At 36.8% G+C, this 12,185-nt stretch overlaps 1 protein-coding gene across 7 annotated transcripts in view; it reads left to right on the top strand.

Moving 5' to 3' along the window:
• Positions 1–12,185, top strand: part of RYR2 (ryanodine receptor 2) — a 424,514-nt gene that overhangs the window by 395,783 nt on the left and 16,546 nt on the right. For all 7 annotated transcript variants that reach the window (XM_063328961.1, XM_063328960.1, XM_063328958.1 and 4 more), the window contains 6 exons: positions 1,504–1,651; positions 3,148–3,234; positions 4,069–4,287; positions 6,590–6,720; positions 7,352–7,394; positions 10,074–10,207. In XM_063328961.1, the coding sequence (XP_063185031.1) occupies positions 1,504–1,651; positions 3,148–3,234; positions 4,069–4,287; positions 6,590–6,720; positions 7,352–7,394; positions 10,074–10,207 (762 nt within the window). The remainder of the gene's footprint in view (positions 1–1,503; positions 1,652–3,147; positions 3,235–4,068; positions 4,288–6,589; positions 6,721–7,351; positions 7,395–10,073; positions 10,208–12,185) is intronic.

The raw sequence follows: 12,185 nt of genomic DNA, 5'->3' as shown, positions 1-12,185 counted from the left end.
GAGCATCTGGATTCCAGAGGCCTGTTATCCATCAATGGTAGAGACTTAATCTGTTTTGCCTCTCTCATTTGCTAAGACCTGTTTTGAGTTATTTGGACTTTGCAAAACCTTAATATTCCAATGTAATTTTAATGAATTACTGAGTACTCTCACATCTTTATGACGAACAAATGTTAGAATTTGATAAATGATCAATGTTAAAATCTAATGTTAATGAGATTAGTTTAGAATGATAATAGTGGAAGGCAAACCATCGTGTTTGGTTTTAATGAATAAAAAATATGGCACTCCATTCCTGTATTTTATGGTTCCTGATACATGTGCAATTCTGATACATGTATGGTTCCTGTAGCTGATATGTCACTGTCAAAATTCTAAGCAGGTCCCTTAATCTCAAGCTCTATTCTTATTGCTCTCCTCGGATGATAAACACTTGCCAGTAAAAACTCTTCTTCCTAATGACTGCAGCAAATTTCTAACGAAGCCAGTATAACTTCGTGAAGGAGAATCTTGCTGACTTTTGAAGGTCACTTCAGTCTTGATTGCTCTGCTTGACCGTGTGAGTTGCAGTGATGCCTGTATTCTCTGTGAGGAGTGCAGTGCCTGGCACTATTAGCTGCCCTGAAGCCACTCCTAACATAAGACAAACTTTCAAGTGAAAGTTTGTCGAGTGTATTCTAGTAAGAGAAGCAGCTTAGGACATCAGTTATTCTGTTTGTAGATAGGTATAGATAAATTAATAATGTAACTTGTAAGTTGCCTCTCTGGTTTGGCTTCAAATGGAATTCTGTGATCCTTTCATCTATCATGCTGTCAGGTCAAATTATCTTCCAAGATAATTCACAGTTCCTTAGAATCATATGTTTGGAGAAGGCAGCCCACTAACTATGACTTTCTGTAATTGGGTAGCATGGTGATAATCACACACTGAATGCTGTCAAGCTTTCTTATTCCTGTCCCCTCCTGGAGTGGGTACTTATGAATTCCTTAGGTGGGCAGAAATGCAGAATTTAAAATTTTAGGTGTGGCTTGTAAATGCAAGAAGAAACAAAGTTTTTGGCAGCCTGTGTGGGAACCAAATAGTTCAAGTGCATGAGGTTGGAGGGGAGCACTTAGACATATAGGCACTCATACAGACATACAGCTGTCAGCTTACAGATGTTTGTCGGTGTAAGTATTAGCTGCACAGTTATGAAGCAGGCCCTCAGGTAATAAGGTTGGCAGACTCTTGATTAGCTGCCTCTACCAGTTAGCATCCTCACTTCAGGGTGCCATACAAGTAAGTTTAATTATCTGTAGACTTAACCAGACTGTCACCCTTGCCAGCGCTTTGGGCTGAAGGGGGATATGTGTCCTTGTTATTTGTGTATGTGAACTGCATGAGTCATGACTACTTGAGCCTCATGAAAAGATGCAATGGCCTCTTTCAGGGCGTGGCTTTAATTTTTTATTTAGCAGTTTTATTAACTTGATATATTATTTTGGCTTCATTTGTGTCTCAAGAGGAGAAGATGGAGAAAAAGAAGAGAAAGCCAAGGAAGACAAAGGGAAACAGAAATTAAGACAGCTTCATACTCACAGATATGGAGAACCCGAAGTTCAGGAATCAGCTTTCTGGAAGAAAATCATTGCATACCAGCAGAAGCTTCTTGTAAGTTGTTCTCTAAACTATGTGTTCAGCTGTTGGCAAGGATGTGTACCATGGTATTATTCTACCAAAGACAAATTTGCATCTGGTGAACTTCATTTTTCTATCCGCCATTATCCATAAAAAGGACATAAAACCAAAGCTTTAACTGGAATGTTAGAGACGAGAAACACACAAATATCTTAGTAGACAAGATATTAATTCTTAGGAAGACAGTTATTGTCCAAAACCCAGACCTTCTAAGATGCCTGTCCACCATGGTAAGCAGTCATACATTTTTATGTGAATAAAACGTCACAAATTTCTTTTTCCCTGAGACACAACTTTGGGAAATGACAAGCTCTCCTATAAAAAGAATTTATTAAGATAAGATGCTTAGCCTAAAACCCATAAGAAAAGATGTTATAGATTTTTTTGTAAAATAGCAAGTTATTATTTGAGAAACATTTCAAAACCTGTGGAAATTAAGACTAATTAAAATAGTATAACTGTATCTGAGAGTGTCTCAGTAAAATATGATACCCCTGAGTTTGCTCTAGAACTATCTAAAATCCATGCTTTTATTAGCTATGAGATTCCAGACATATTCTGTGAGGCTAGTGTGAAATGCAAAGCCCAAAGAAATACAGCTATGCTATATATCTAGTAGATAGAATTATGTAGGGACAGCCTACTTCTAACATGAGTAACATTGCAAAACTGCAGTCGCAATCTTAATAAGGAACTGGGTATTTAAGTTTTGATTTTGAACTCAGATTCACTTTTTAGGCTAATCATGTAGCAATTGTGAATTTTATTTAATTTTTCTTCTAATAGTCTCATTTAATAATTCACTAATAGCTGAAAAATGGAGGAATTCCTATGTGATATTTAAAGCATTCAAAATGTGTTCTAGAAAGGTTTGTGAATTGTCAGGAAGGGAAAAGGTAGATTTCTGCAATCCTTTCAACAGCATTATAATGTAAGAAAAGCTTTCTACTCATGGTACTTAGGTCACAGATGAACTTTTTGCTGAACTGGTAAAAACACAACTGATTTTTGAATAGAAAAAGACTTAAAATAAACTCATATGTAGACATTTTTCTTTCTTGGTAAAAGTAACAATTTGCTATATGCAAGAATATTGAGGGACAGGGAAGACAGATCTCTGTATTACTATTACAGTACTATTGCATTGTGATGTCTCTGTGTTGTCTCTAAGTGTATTGAGAAGATAATGACAAGATGTAAGAGGCAACTGGAAATCCTTCAACCTTTTCTGCGTGGAGTGAAACAGAAGGTCCTTTATCCATTATTGCACATATGGTGTAGGAGAGAATTTGTACAATATATCAGTCAAAATGTTTGATTTACACACCATACCCCCCCCACCCATTTATAATGCTATTTAAAAGCTCCATAGAAGAACAAACAAACAAAAAAACCCCATGCAACAACCTTATAATGATTGTGGTATTATTATTAGGCAAAGTGTATTTATGTTCTGTGTCTATTTTCAGAATTATTTTGCGCGAAACTTTTACAACATGAGGATGTTGGCGTTGTTTGTTGCTTTTGCCATCAACTTCATCCTGCTTTTCTATAAGGTACAAACTTCTCAAAATATTACTTTTCAAGTTGTATACTGAAAAGCATTTAGGTTTTGTAGATAGTGTACTACGGTAAAACTGCCTAGCCTAACAGTTTAAATACCTGCTTCATAATGCCGCTTCAGAGATCTAACACGGTAAGAGCAAAAGTGTTTTTAGGAAGTAATAATAGACTTCCAGTACACAAATAGCTACTTACAAAGTTCTGTGCTGTGACAGAGGCAGCAGACTGAAAGGCGTACCTGTGGCTCAGATGCTCCATTTCACAGTACAGCGACTCAGACAAGCCCAACCTGCACTGGCAACTTAAAACTAATACATGTCAGCTGGGATGTTTTCTTGTGCCTTTATACTCCCCTGTGAGAGGGCATGTATAGCAAGGAGAAGTCACGTCATCTTAATCTGCCTAGAATACCGATGTTCTTCTTTGTCAAGACTTTTAGTATCGTTAATACAACTCTAGAGTCTTCAGACTTGAATCAGTTTTTGGCAGAGCCCATCTGATAAAGACTACATGTGGGAATGTCAGGAGTTAACTAGGTTTCTTCTGAGAGGGCTATGCTCATTCTTGCATTTGAGGTGAAAAAATTCAGCACGGTCCAAATTTGCTACCATAGACAGAGAGTGAAAAAAAGAGAAAATGCATACTATCACAGAATGATGTAACAAGATGAAAAGGTCTCTGTGGACATTTTTATGCAAAAAATTATTTCCTCACAATTATGTTGTCCTTGGTATCATTGTTTTCAGTTATATTACTTAGCTTATAGTAGTCTAAAGCTCCTGTCAAAGGTATACAGCTGCAATATTAAGATCAAGTGATTTAAACAGGTCTCCACCTCTGCTGTGACAGAAGAAAAGGAAGTTCCTGTGGTATCTGCTGGTGAAGATAACAAGTTGGACAGCCTGGAAGGTGACAACCAGAGGGTCATTGCTGTGCATTATGTCCTGGAAGAAAGCAGTGGCTACATGGAGCCCACGCTGCGGATTTTGGCCATCCTACACACAGTCATCTCATTCTTCTGCATCATAGGGTATTACTGTTTGAAAGTAAGAAAAACTGAGCATTGTTTTTTCTTCTAGCTCCCAACTTTTTTGTCCATTGAGTGGTATAAATTGGAACAAAGTCATAACAATTTTGCTTAAGCAGGTTGAGGGACCATGTGAAGAAACTCTATTCTGTTAGTGTAACATACACAGAAATTGTGTGTTAGGTGATGTGTCACCTTTCAGGACAAATTCACAAATTCAGGAAGTTACAGGCCAGAGCCTGATTTGCTGGGCTGACACTGGATCAAAGGATCAGCATTTGCATTGTTACCTTGTCAGCCAGACAGTACAGCAGTGACCTGTACCAGAAGCTGCTTGTGACTGTCAAAGACAAGCTGTGAACGCACATGGCCAGAGGAAGCTAGATGACAGTGTCTGCATTACTAGTCTGTCAACTGGGTCATTTGAAAAGCATGTAGCACTTTGGACTACCACTACTGCATGTTGTGGCTACAGACAATGTCTGCTTTTAATATACCCTCTGGTGGTAGTATTTTGGCAGGAACTTAAGCAACTTTGAAAAGAATATCATGCAGAAGATCTCTGTTAAGGATGTAAGAAATAAAGATGCCACCTTTAATGGCAAAATGCTGCTTCTGGTTTAGGAAGACCAAATGCCATACATCTCTGGAGCTGAGGAGTATTTCTGAGATGTTCTTCCCCCATTTTTACACTCTTCCTGAGGCAAAAACTATAGGTCAAAGTGCAAGATAGTACTAAATTAAATGGACCTTTCCTATGACCCAGTATCGCTGCTTATTTGTCCTTACAATTATAATTTCTTTATTAAGGTTTTATGGGGGCCTTTCTATTTTTCTTTTCCTCTTTTAATGGATAATACTTTTTCTATGCTAAGAAGACCTGATCTGTATTTGTAATTGAGGCAAATGGTCATCATACTACTGCATTAAGTGGTTGATTTTTCATCTCCACCTTAAGCATCTCTGCAGGTCAATAAATACTAAAACACGTTTTCCTGTTTCACTGGTTGGCATGCAGCATGAAAACTTCAATTTCTGGCTTTTGAGATGTCCTATTCTCCCACCTCATAGCTTTTTTTTTCCCCACTATGACTTTTTATGTTACTTTCCCACATTGTTTTTTTCAAACTACATTTATTCTCTGGCTAGAAGGGAAAGACATTATTAGCATTATTTGCCATAATGAATTGCCTTCTTTCCAATTCTGAAACCCTGAAGAAAAGACCAAATATAGTTTTGGTCTCTGTCTGAGATATACTGCTTTCAGGATTAAAAATCTTCATAACTACAGGTCTGCGTATGATATGTTTGCTTTGGGAGATTGCACGAGATCCACTAATTTTTTTCCATTAGCTTTGTGAAAATAAGATTGGCACTATTGTTATTGTATCTAATGCAATGTTGCTTGAGTAGTCTAATCTTTATTATTACTATGTCACTATACTCATGTCCAGTCTTGAGTGTAGTAATACAGTCAAGGTGGGTAGTGCAGAGTGGGTGAATTCTGCGGATCTGTGAAATAGTTCCAGAGAAGAGTAGGGTTTATTTTTTGTTGGTAATGGATTTCTAAGAAAAACCCACTCCATGGGGACCACTAGTTACATCTGCCTTCTCAGAATGTACTTTTGAAAGTCATCCAGCTGATAAGAGAATTGTAGGTAAAACCTGATCCTTACTGCTCAGATGTCTCAGCTGCTGGCAACGAACTACACAGCACAAACCAAGTATATGAAATGTGATTTAAGGATTTTTCTTTTTACTGCTTCCAGTCTTTGCTCTCTGCTGTAAAACCACTTTGCCTTCCATTGTGAAACCTTGAGTGCTTTAACAAATGAAAGGCAACCTCTAAACCCTCTGGGTATCAAAATGCAATCCAAAAGAGTGATCCCAAATTAATATTTTGGAATTAGAATTTCTAAGCATTTAAAAATTACTTTAATTTTAGCTGTCTTTCACTTGACTGTCTTTAATAGCTCCATTGAACTGATGAACTATTTTTATTTGAAAGATGCCTTTTCAGTGTGTTTGGCCATCTTTTTACAACTGTGTGGTGCACTGTAGTTATATGATTCTGAGTGACCTGGTCCTTGTGCATCTATACCTTTGCAGTTGTCAATGCTTTTAATGTTTTTAAATACTATTTTTGCTTTATTCAGTTTTCATACTGCTGTAATTTAGGCTGTGCTGTCCACTAAACGAACGACAGATGCTCTCTCAAACCAGGACACATACTTAACTTTTCATAACAACCATCTTTTCTTAAAAATTTACAGACATGTCAGTGCATTTTAAATAATTCCTGATATTTTTTTCAACTGCAGGTTCCACTGGTTATTTTTAAGAGAGAAAAAGAAGTGGCAAGGAAATTGGAATTCGATGGGCTGTATATAACTGAACAGCCATCAGAAGATGATATTAAGGGACAGTGGGATAGACTTGTAATCAACACACAGTGAGTTTTTTATCTACTCTGTCTTTTTATAGCTTTGCATGGAATTGTTCTTCAATCTCTACAAATAGTTGATCATCCAGCTTGTCTGAAATAAACAATTGTAAGGGATATATTTCTAGCAAGGACATACAAAATATTTCAGGCACCTGTAATGCTAATGTTTACTGTTACTTTTTAATCTTCTTCATTCCCAGGTTTTTGTTTTAAAATTATTTCTGTTCCATAAAGGAAAAAGAATTACAATTAATTTCTTTTGGCAAGCACAGTGATGATGGTGTATTCCTGCCAGTTTGAGAGTGAGCTGTTCTTTGGATCCTTTTAGTATCTCTTGAAGGCTTTCCTTTAGAAACATATTTAAAGTCCCAGCTCTCTGCCTGGTGGGACTGTGTGAACCAACTGCTTTAGAAGCTTGTCTGCAGGCGTTGGCTCTGCTGCTCTTTCCCAGCCACATTAACATGGTAGCCATTTGGCAACTTTCATTCCAATGACTTCACAAATGACTAGCTGTTGAGAGTAACAACAACGAGCCTCTTAGAAACAAAATTAGTTTGTAATTTTTATGACATCTTAGTAACTACCGCATCTTCTCATGATTGTCTAGAATGTAATCTTGTTTATCTGTGCTTTTCAGGTCTTTTCCAAATAACTATTGGGACAAATTTGTGAAAAGAAAGGTAAGGATTATTTTTAAAAATATATATGAAGTTAAAATAAAGTTTTAATGCATGTTTATTTTCGTGTTTGAAGAAATGTGGACTCCACTTCTTTGAAATATAACTTTGATTCAGTATAGATTTATGTATTTACCATTTCAAAATACACAGAATTCCTTAGTCATTTCATGTTTCCAACTACATTTATGTTGTTTGGGTAGTTATTCTTTCAAATTTTTTCTACATACAGCTTGCTGCATAGATCAGGAATTCAAATACGTTAATGAAATTCTGTGGAGAATTTCTGTCTACACTTGTATGTATGTTGCAATATATGTAAATTGTTTTGTCTGTGTGTATTTATGTATTCACATTCAAGCACACGGAATAGAGAGCCCCTCATCCAGGAGAGGGCTATAGAGAGGAATTTAATAAGAATATAGGACAGATTGAGATATTTAGGCACAGGGCATATCAGACAACTGTACTGACCAGCAAACTACATACACGCTCTGGCTGTTTTTTGTCCCTTACCACTCTATCTTCTCACAGTTTTTCCTCCCCAAATCATCTAAACCCTTCCCTTTTTCCCACCTTTGCTTCCTCCCCATAACATCCAATAATAGGTTCTGTGCGATCCCCAAATGCTCTTCCTTCACCATCCCATAATGTATCCCATACCCCTGGGTGGCCCTCTTAGTCTGAAAGGTGATCAGGAGAACTACTCCCCGTGATTCATCTTGATGGGTTTCACACCTGGATACTGGGGCTGAGGCTCTCCTGGGACAGCACTGGGAGGTACCAGGCAGAGTATCTGTTCACTGGGAGTCTGTTCTTCGAGTTCCTGACTGCCATTGTGCCCCTGTGCTTCTCTAGGCTTGAGGAGGAGGGCCTTTGATGGGCTGATGGGCCTGGGAGTAACTGGGCAGGGTATTCTTTGGACTCTCCCCCAACCATTGTCTCTCTGTGCTCCTTTGTGGTTGTGCAGATGAGCTTTTATCACATAACCTAACAATCTCGGGGTCTCTCTCTCTCTCTCTCTCTCAAAAATAGTCCTCCGTAAGCAGAGACTGTTGAAGTTCATTTCTTATGACTGTTATGTCAAAAGTTTTCTCAGCTTGCGCTTAGAAAAGAAATGTTGTGTCTGTACCATAGCTTACAACAGGAATACTCTTCCTAGCATTTGGTCACAATTGAAAAAGAGAGTATTTATGTTGTTGGATCAGATTTACCCCACCTTCACACCATTTAATGCCAGTCTTGAATCAAACTTTTGGAAACATGTCTTGTTAAATACTAGTGTAGCTCTTCTGCTTCATAACACTTTTAGGTCAACCTGTCTAAAAATGCTTTGAGTTGTGTCTTCATTCTGCTGTTGAAAGTATATTTTTGCATGTTTGAAGTTGTCAGATACATATTTCTCTCTGCCTATCTAAGCAAAGAGGAGGGAGTAGCTTGCACAGAGTACTTAAGAAGGAAGATAAAATTCTGCATTGCTTCTGTCAATCTAGTAGGTCAAGGAAGGTTCCTATTAAAAGGAAAAGGAGCATGGTTTTAAACTGTGTGGAAGATTTGGTACTTTAGCTTTGGCTGAAGAACTTCTCTGCACAGATTTAAGTGTCTTCAAATACAGTATTTTGCAAAGAATGTTTTCTTTTATATATATTGATATTTGTATATAAATATACTTAAATCCCCAGCCCAGTGAATGATCCACAGTCATGAAGCACTGTTTTCAGGCATATAACAAAGAAGGCTTGTCTCTCAAAATCTGTAAAAATATCAATAAAGATTTAAAGCATTGTTTATTAGTAAGCTGGTAAAATACCACCTCACCTGCAGTAGTCATTCAGTTATAATCTTGTTATCCAAAATTTTGTGTTTATTTGAATATTCTTTTGAAGGAAGGAGCTATTTGTTCAGTGAGAATGACAGCAAGTAAATCTTCATTTCCAGAAAAGTTTCTCAAGAGATATGTTGACTTTTGTAAGAAAGAGATGGGTGATCATTTGAATTCACTGAAAATCATTTTTAGCTCTAAATCTCTATTCAAGACCTCTTGATTCCTACATATTCTAAGTGTATTATAGTTTCATTGCATTATTAACTAACAAAAATAAGACCAAAAAATTTTTCAATTGAACTAGTTAATAAGTGAGGACATTTTTCACGACTATTTCAATGTGAAATAATCCCTTTTAACAGAAAAAAAAAGAAATCCAAAAGTCAAGGTCAAGATGCTCAGGTTATTTAACAACACTTTTTAAACAGAATAAATATGTATCTTCTTTCTTAAAAGGAATAACCAGTAAGGGTCAAATACTGTCTTTGAGAAATCTGATTTTAGTCAGACCTTTTCACATAGCTAGGATATTCAAAACATCATCCTGTGTGAGCTCACAGTGTTGTTTTTTTTTCTATCAGTGATGATATTGATTTAGTTATTCTCCTTCTGCTGGGTTGCTTTCCTTTTCCGGTTGTCATTAAATGGGTAGGAACATCTTATCTTTGACAGCCATATCTTGCCTCTATTGAATCGATTGCAATTGAGCAGAAAAAAAAAAATTACTGACTAATATGATAGGCAGATGGAAACAGTGAAAAAAGATCATGTATGTTAAACCTCTTGTCTTCAGAAACCAGGCTAAAAAACTGCTAGTCTATCCAACTGATTATCTTGAATATTTCTCCTAACTTTAGGTCATGGATAAATATGGTGAGTTCTATGGCCGTGACAGGATCAGTGAGTTACTAGGAATGGACAAAGCTGCTCTCGATTTTAGTGATGCTCGAGAAAAGAAGAAACCAAAGAAGGATAGCTCCTTATCTGCTGTGTAAGCATTTGCTTCTGGGTTTTTTTGTGTGATTTTTTTTGTTTGTTTGGGCATGTGGTTTTTTTTGTTTTGTGTTTTTTTGTAAGTTAAAATCAAGTGTTCAAGGTTTGTCCTTCAGCTTTGAATTTTCTTGTTGCTCTTTTATGTATAGTTATATAAGATAAATCAATTCTTAAATTGAATGATATAGTGAATTTATTTCATTATAAAAAACATATATGCAGGACTCCACTGTTTTTTGTGTATGAAGATTTAGTTTAGTGGACAGCTGCTTGAATGCACCGCATTGCCACTGTTTGGATAGCGTCATTACAACTGGGCTGGAAACGCCTTTTCATTATTTTCTCAGTTCAGGTCAGCTGGAAAGAGTGAGCAAAATTGACACTGTGCATTCTGATTATAAAGAAATGATGGAAGAAATTTAAGTGATAGTGACCAGTAAAATCTAGGAAGTTGGATGATTGGTCTTCACATCTTTTTATGATTGTCCCTAAACTGTGTATTTGCCTGTCATCTGAGAGAAAAAAAGCCCTTAGATATTCAGAGCAATTTCACTCATTTTCCTTCTTAGGGTTTTGTAAAAGAAAGTTTTTTGTTTTCCTTCTTTTGGTTTTTGTAAAGCACTGCAAAAATGTTTTTTCCAGTTCTGCATTATAAAAGAACATATTAAAATAGATAGAATATATTTCAACACAAGGCTGATTAAATACTTAATTTCAGAATCGGGCCTGAAGGATGCCAGTTTTTTGTTACATCTCTAATGTCTGCTCCATGTTATATATGTTAAAAAAAAATAAATTACGACCTCATCCACCTTTCATGTTCTCCCTGGAGAAATCATTCCATACTTATAACAGATGAATATACGGTGGGCTTCAGGAAGGTACATGTATCCACTTTCTACCAGTTTCAGAAATGAACACTAATGAAGCTACTAAAACTTAGACATATTCCAGATTCAGCATTTGAAATATATTTACAGGGCAATGAAGAGAGAGTTGGGAAAAGTACTGGAGTTGAACCCTTACTGCACCACTTCTGGGCAAAAAAATGGAGAACAGTATGACCTGGTGCAGATCCCAGCTCTAGTGCCTCTGCTTCTGCGTGTGCCAGCAGGAGATGACCCAGACCTATGTCTTTCTCAACACAGAAGGGAAATGCAGCATGAAGCATTTCCATTCCCAATACAAATGAACCAGGTTTTTCTTCTGTCTCCTTGACCCCTAGCTCCTACTGTTTCTTCCCATTTCCTGTGGGCAAATAACCTTCCATCTGGATTTCCTTCCATCTGTCTTTCTGCAAGGGACTCGGAGCACTCTACTTGCAAGTGACCATGGTCCTTCAGAAGCTCCTGCCCATCACACTGATATACTGCATTAAAAAAATCCTCAGTATACTGTTATATTTTAATTCTGGAAGAGCCATTCAGCTTATGGATGCAGTCTTGAGTATTTTTTAAGTATATAAATTTATAAATATGTGTTTGACTATTTAAATAATAATTTAAATATATTGCAGCATTATTTAAATATAACCAACTAAGGAGGATGATGCGGTTGGAGCTTTACTGTAGATTAGGCAGTAAAGACAGTTAAAATTTGCACACTGGGATTGAGACAGCGCGCTGTTTTTCCATTGAATAAGTTTCCTTTATGTGGTGGATGGTGTTACACTAGCCACAGCATGGATGAAGTATATTTGAGAGAATGATATGAAAGTTATTTATCAGAGATATCATAGTGAGGATTACCTCTCAGTCCCTTTACCTTCCTAACTGCTGTTAGGAACTGAAGCTCAAGCATCTGCAGCATTATCAGTGATATAAGGCTAATTTGGTGGAAAATAAGCAGGGCTTCTGTTGGTTGCTCACATGGCAGAAGAATTCTTCCCCTTTCGAGAAGAGAAAAACGTAAAGAATTTTCTCCTGGAAGACGTGAGGTTTCCATAGTTTGACGAGAAGATAAACAATATCGTAAAT

This window comes from Chroicocephalus ridibundus, chromosome 3, assembly GCF_963924245.1.
Source record: "Chroicocephalus ridibundus chromosome 3, bChrRid1.1, whole genome shotgun sequence".
Classification (NCBI taxonomy): domain Eukaryota; kingdom Metazoa; phylum Chordata; class Aves; order Charadriiformes; family Laridae; genus Chroicocephalus; species Chroicocephalus ridibundus.
Note: the sequence above shows the minus strand (reverse complement) of the source record. Positions and strands in the feature narration are given on the sequence as shown.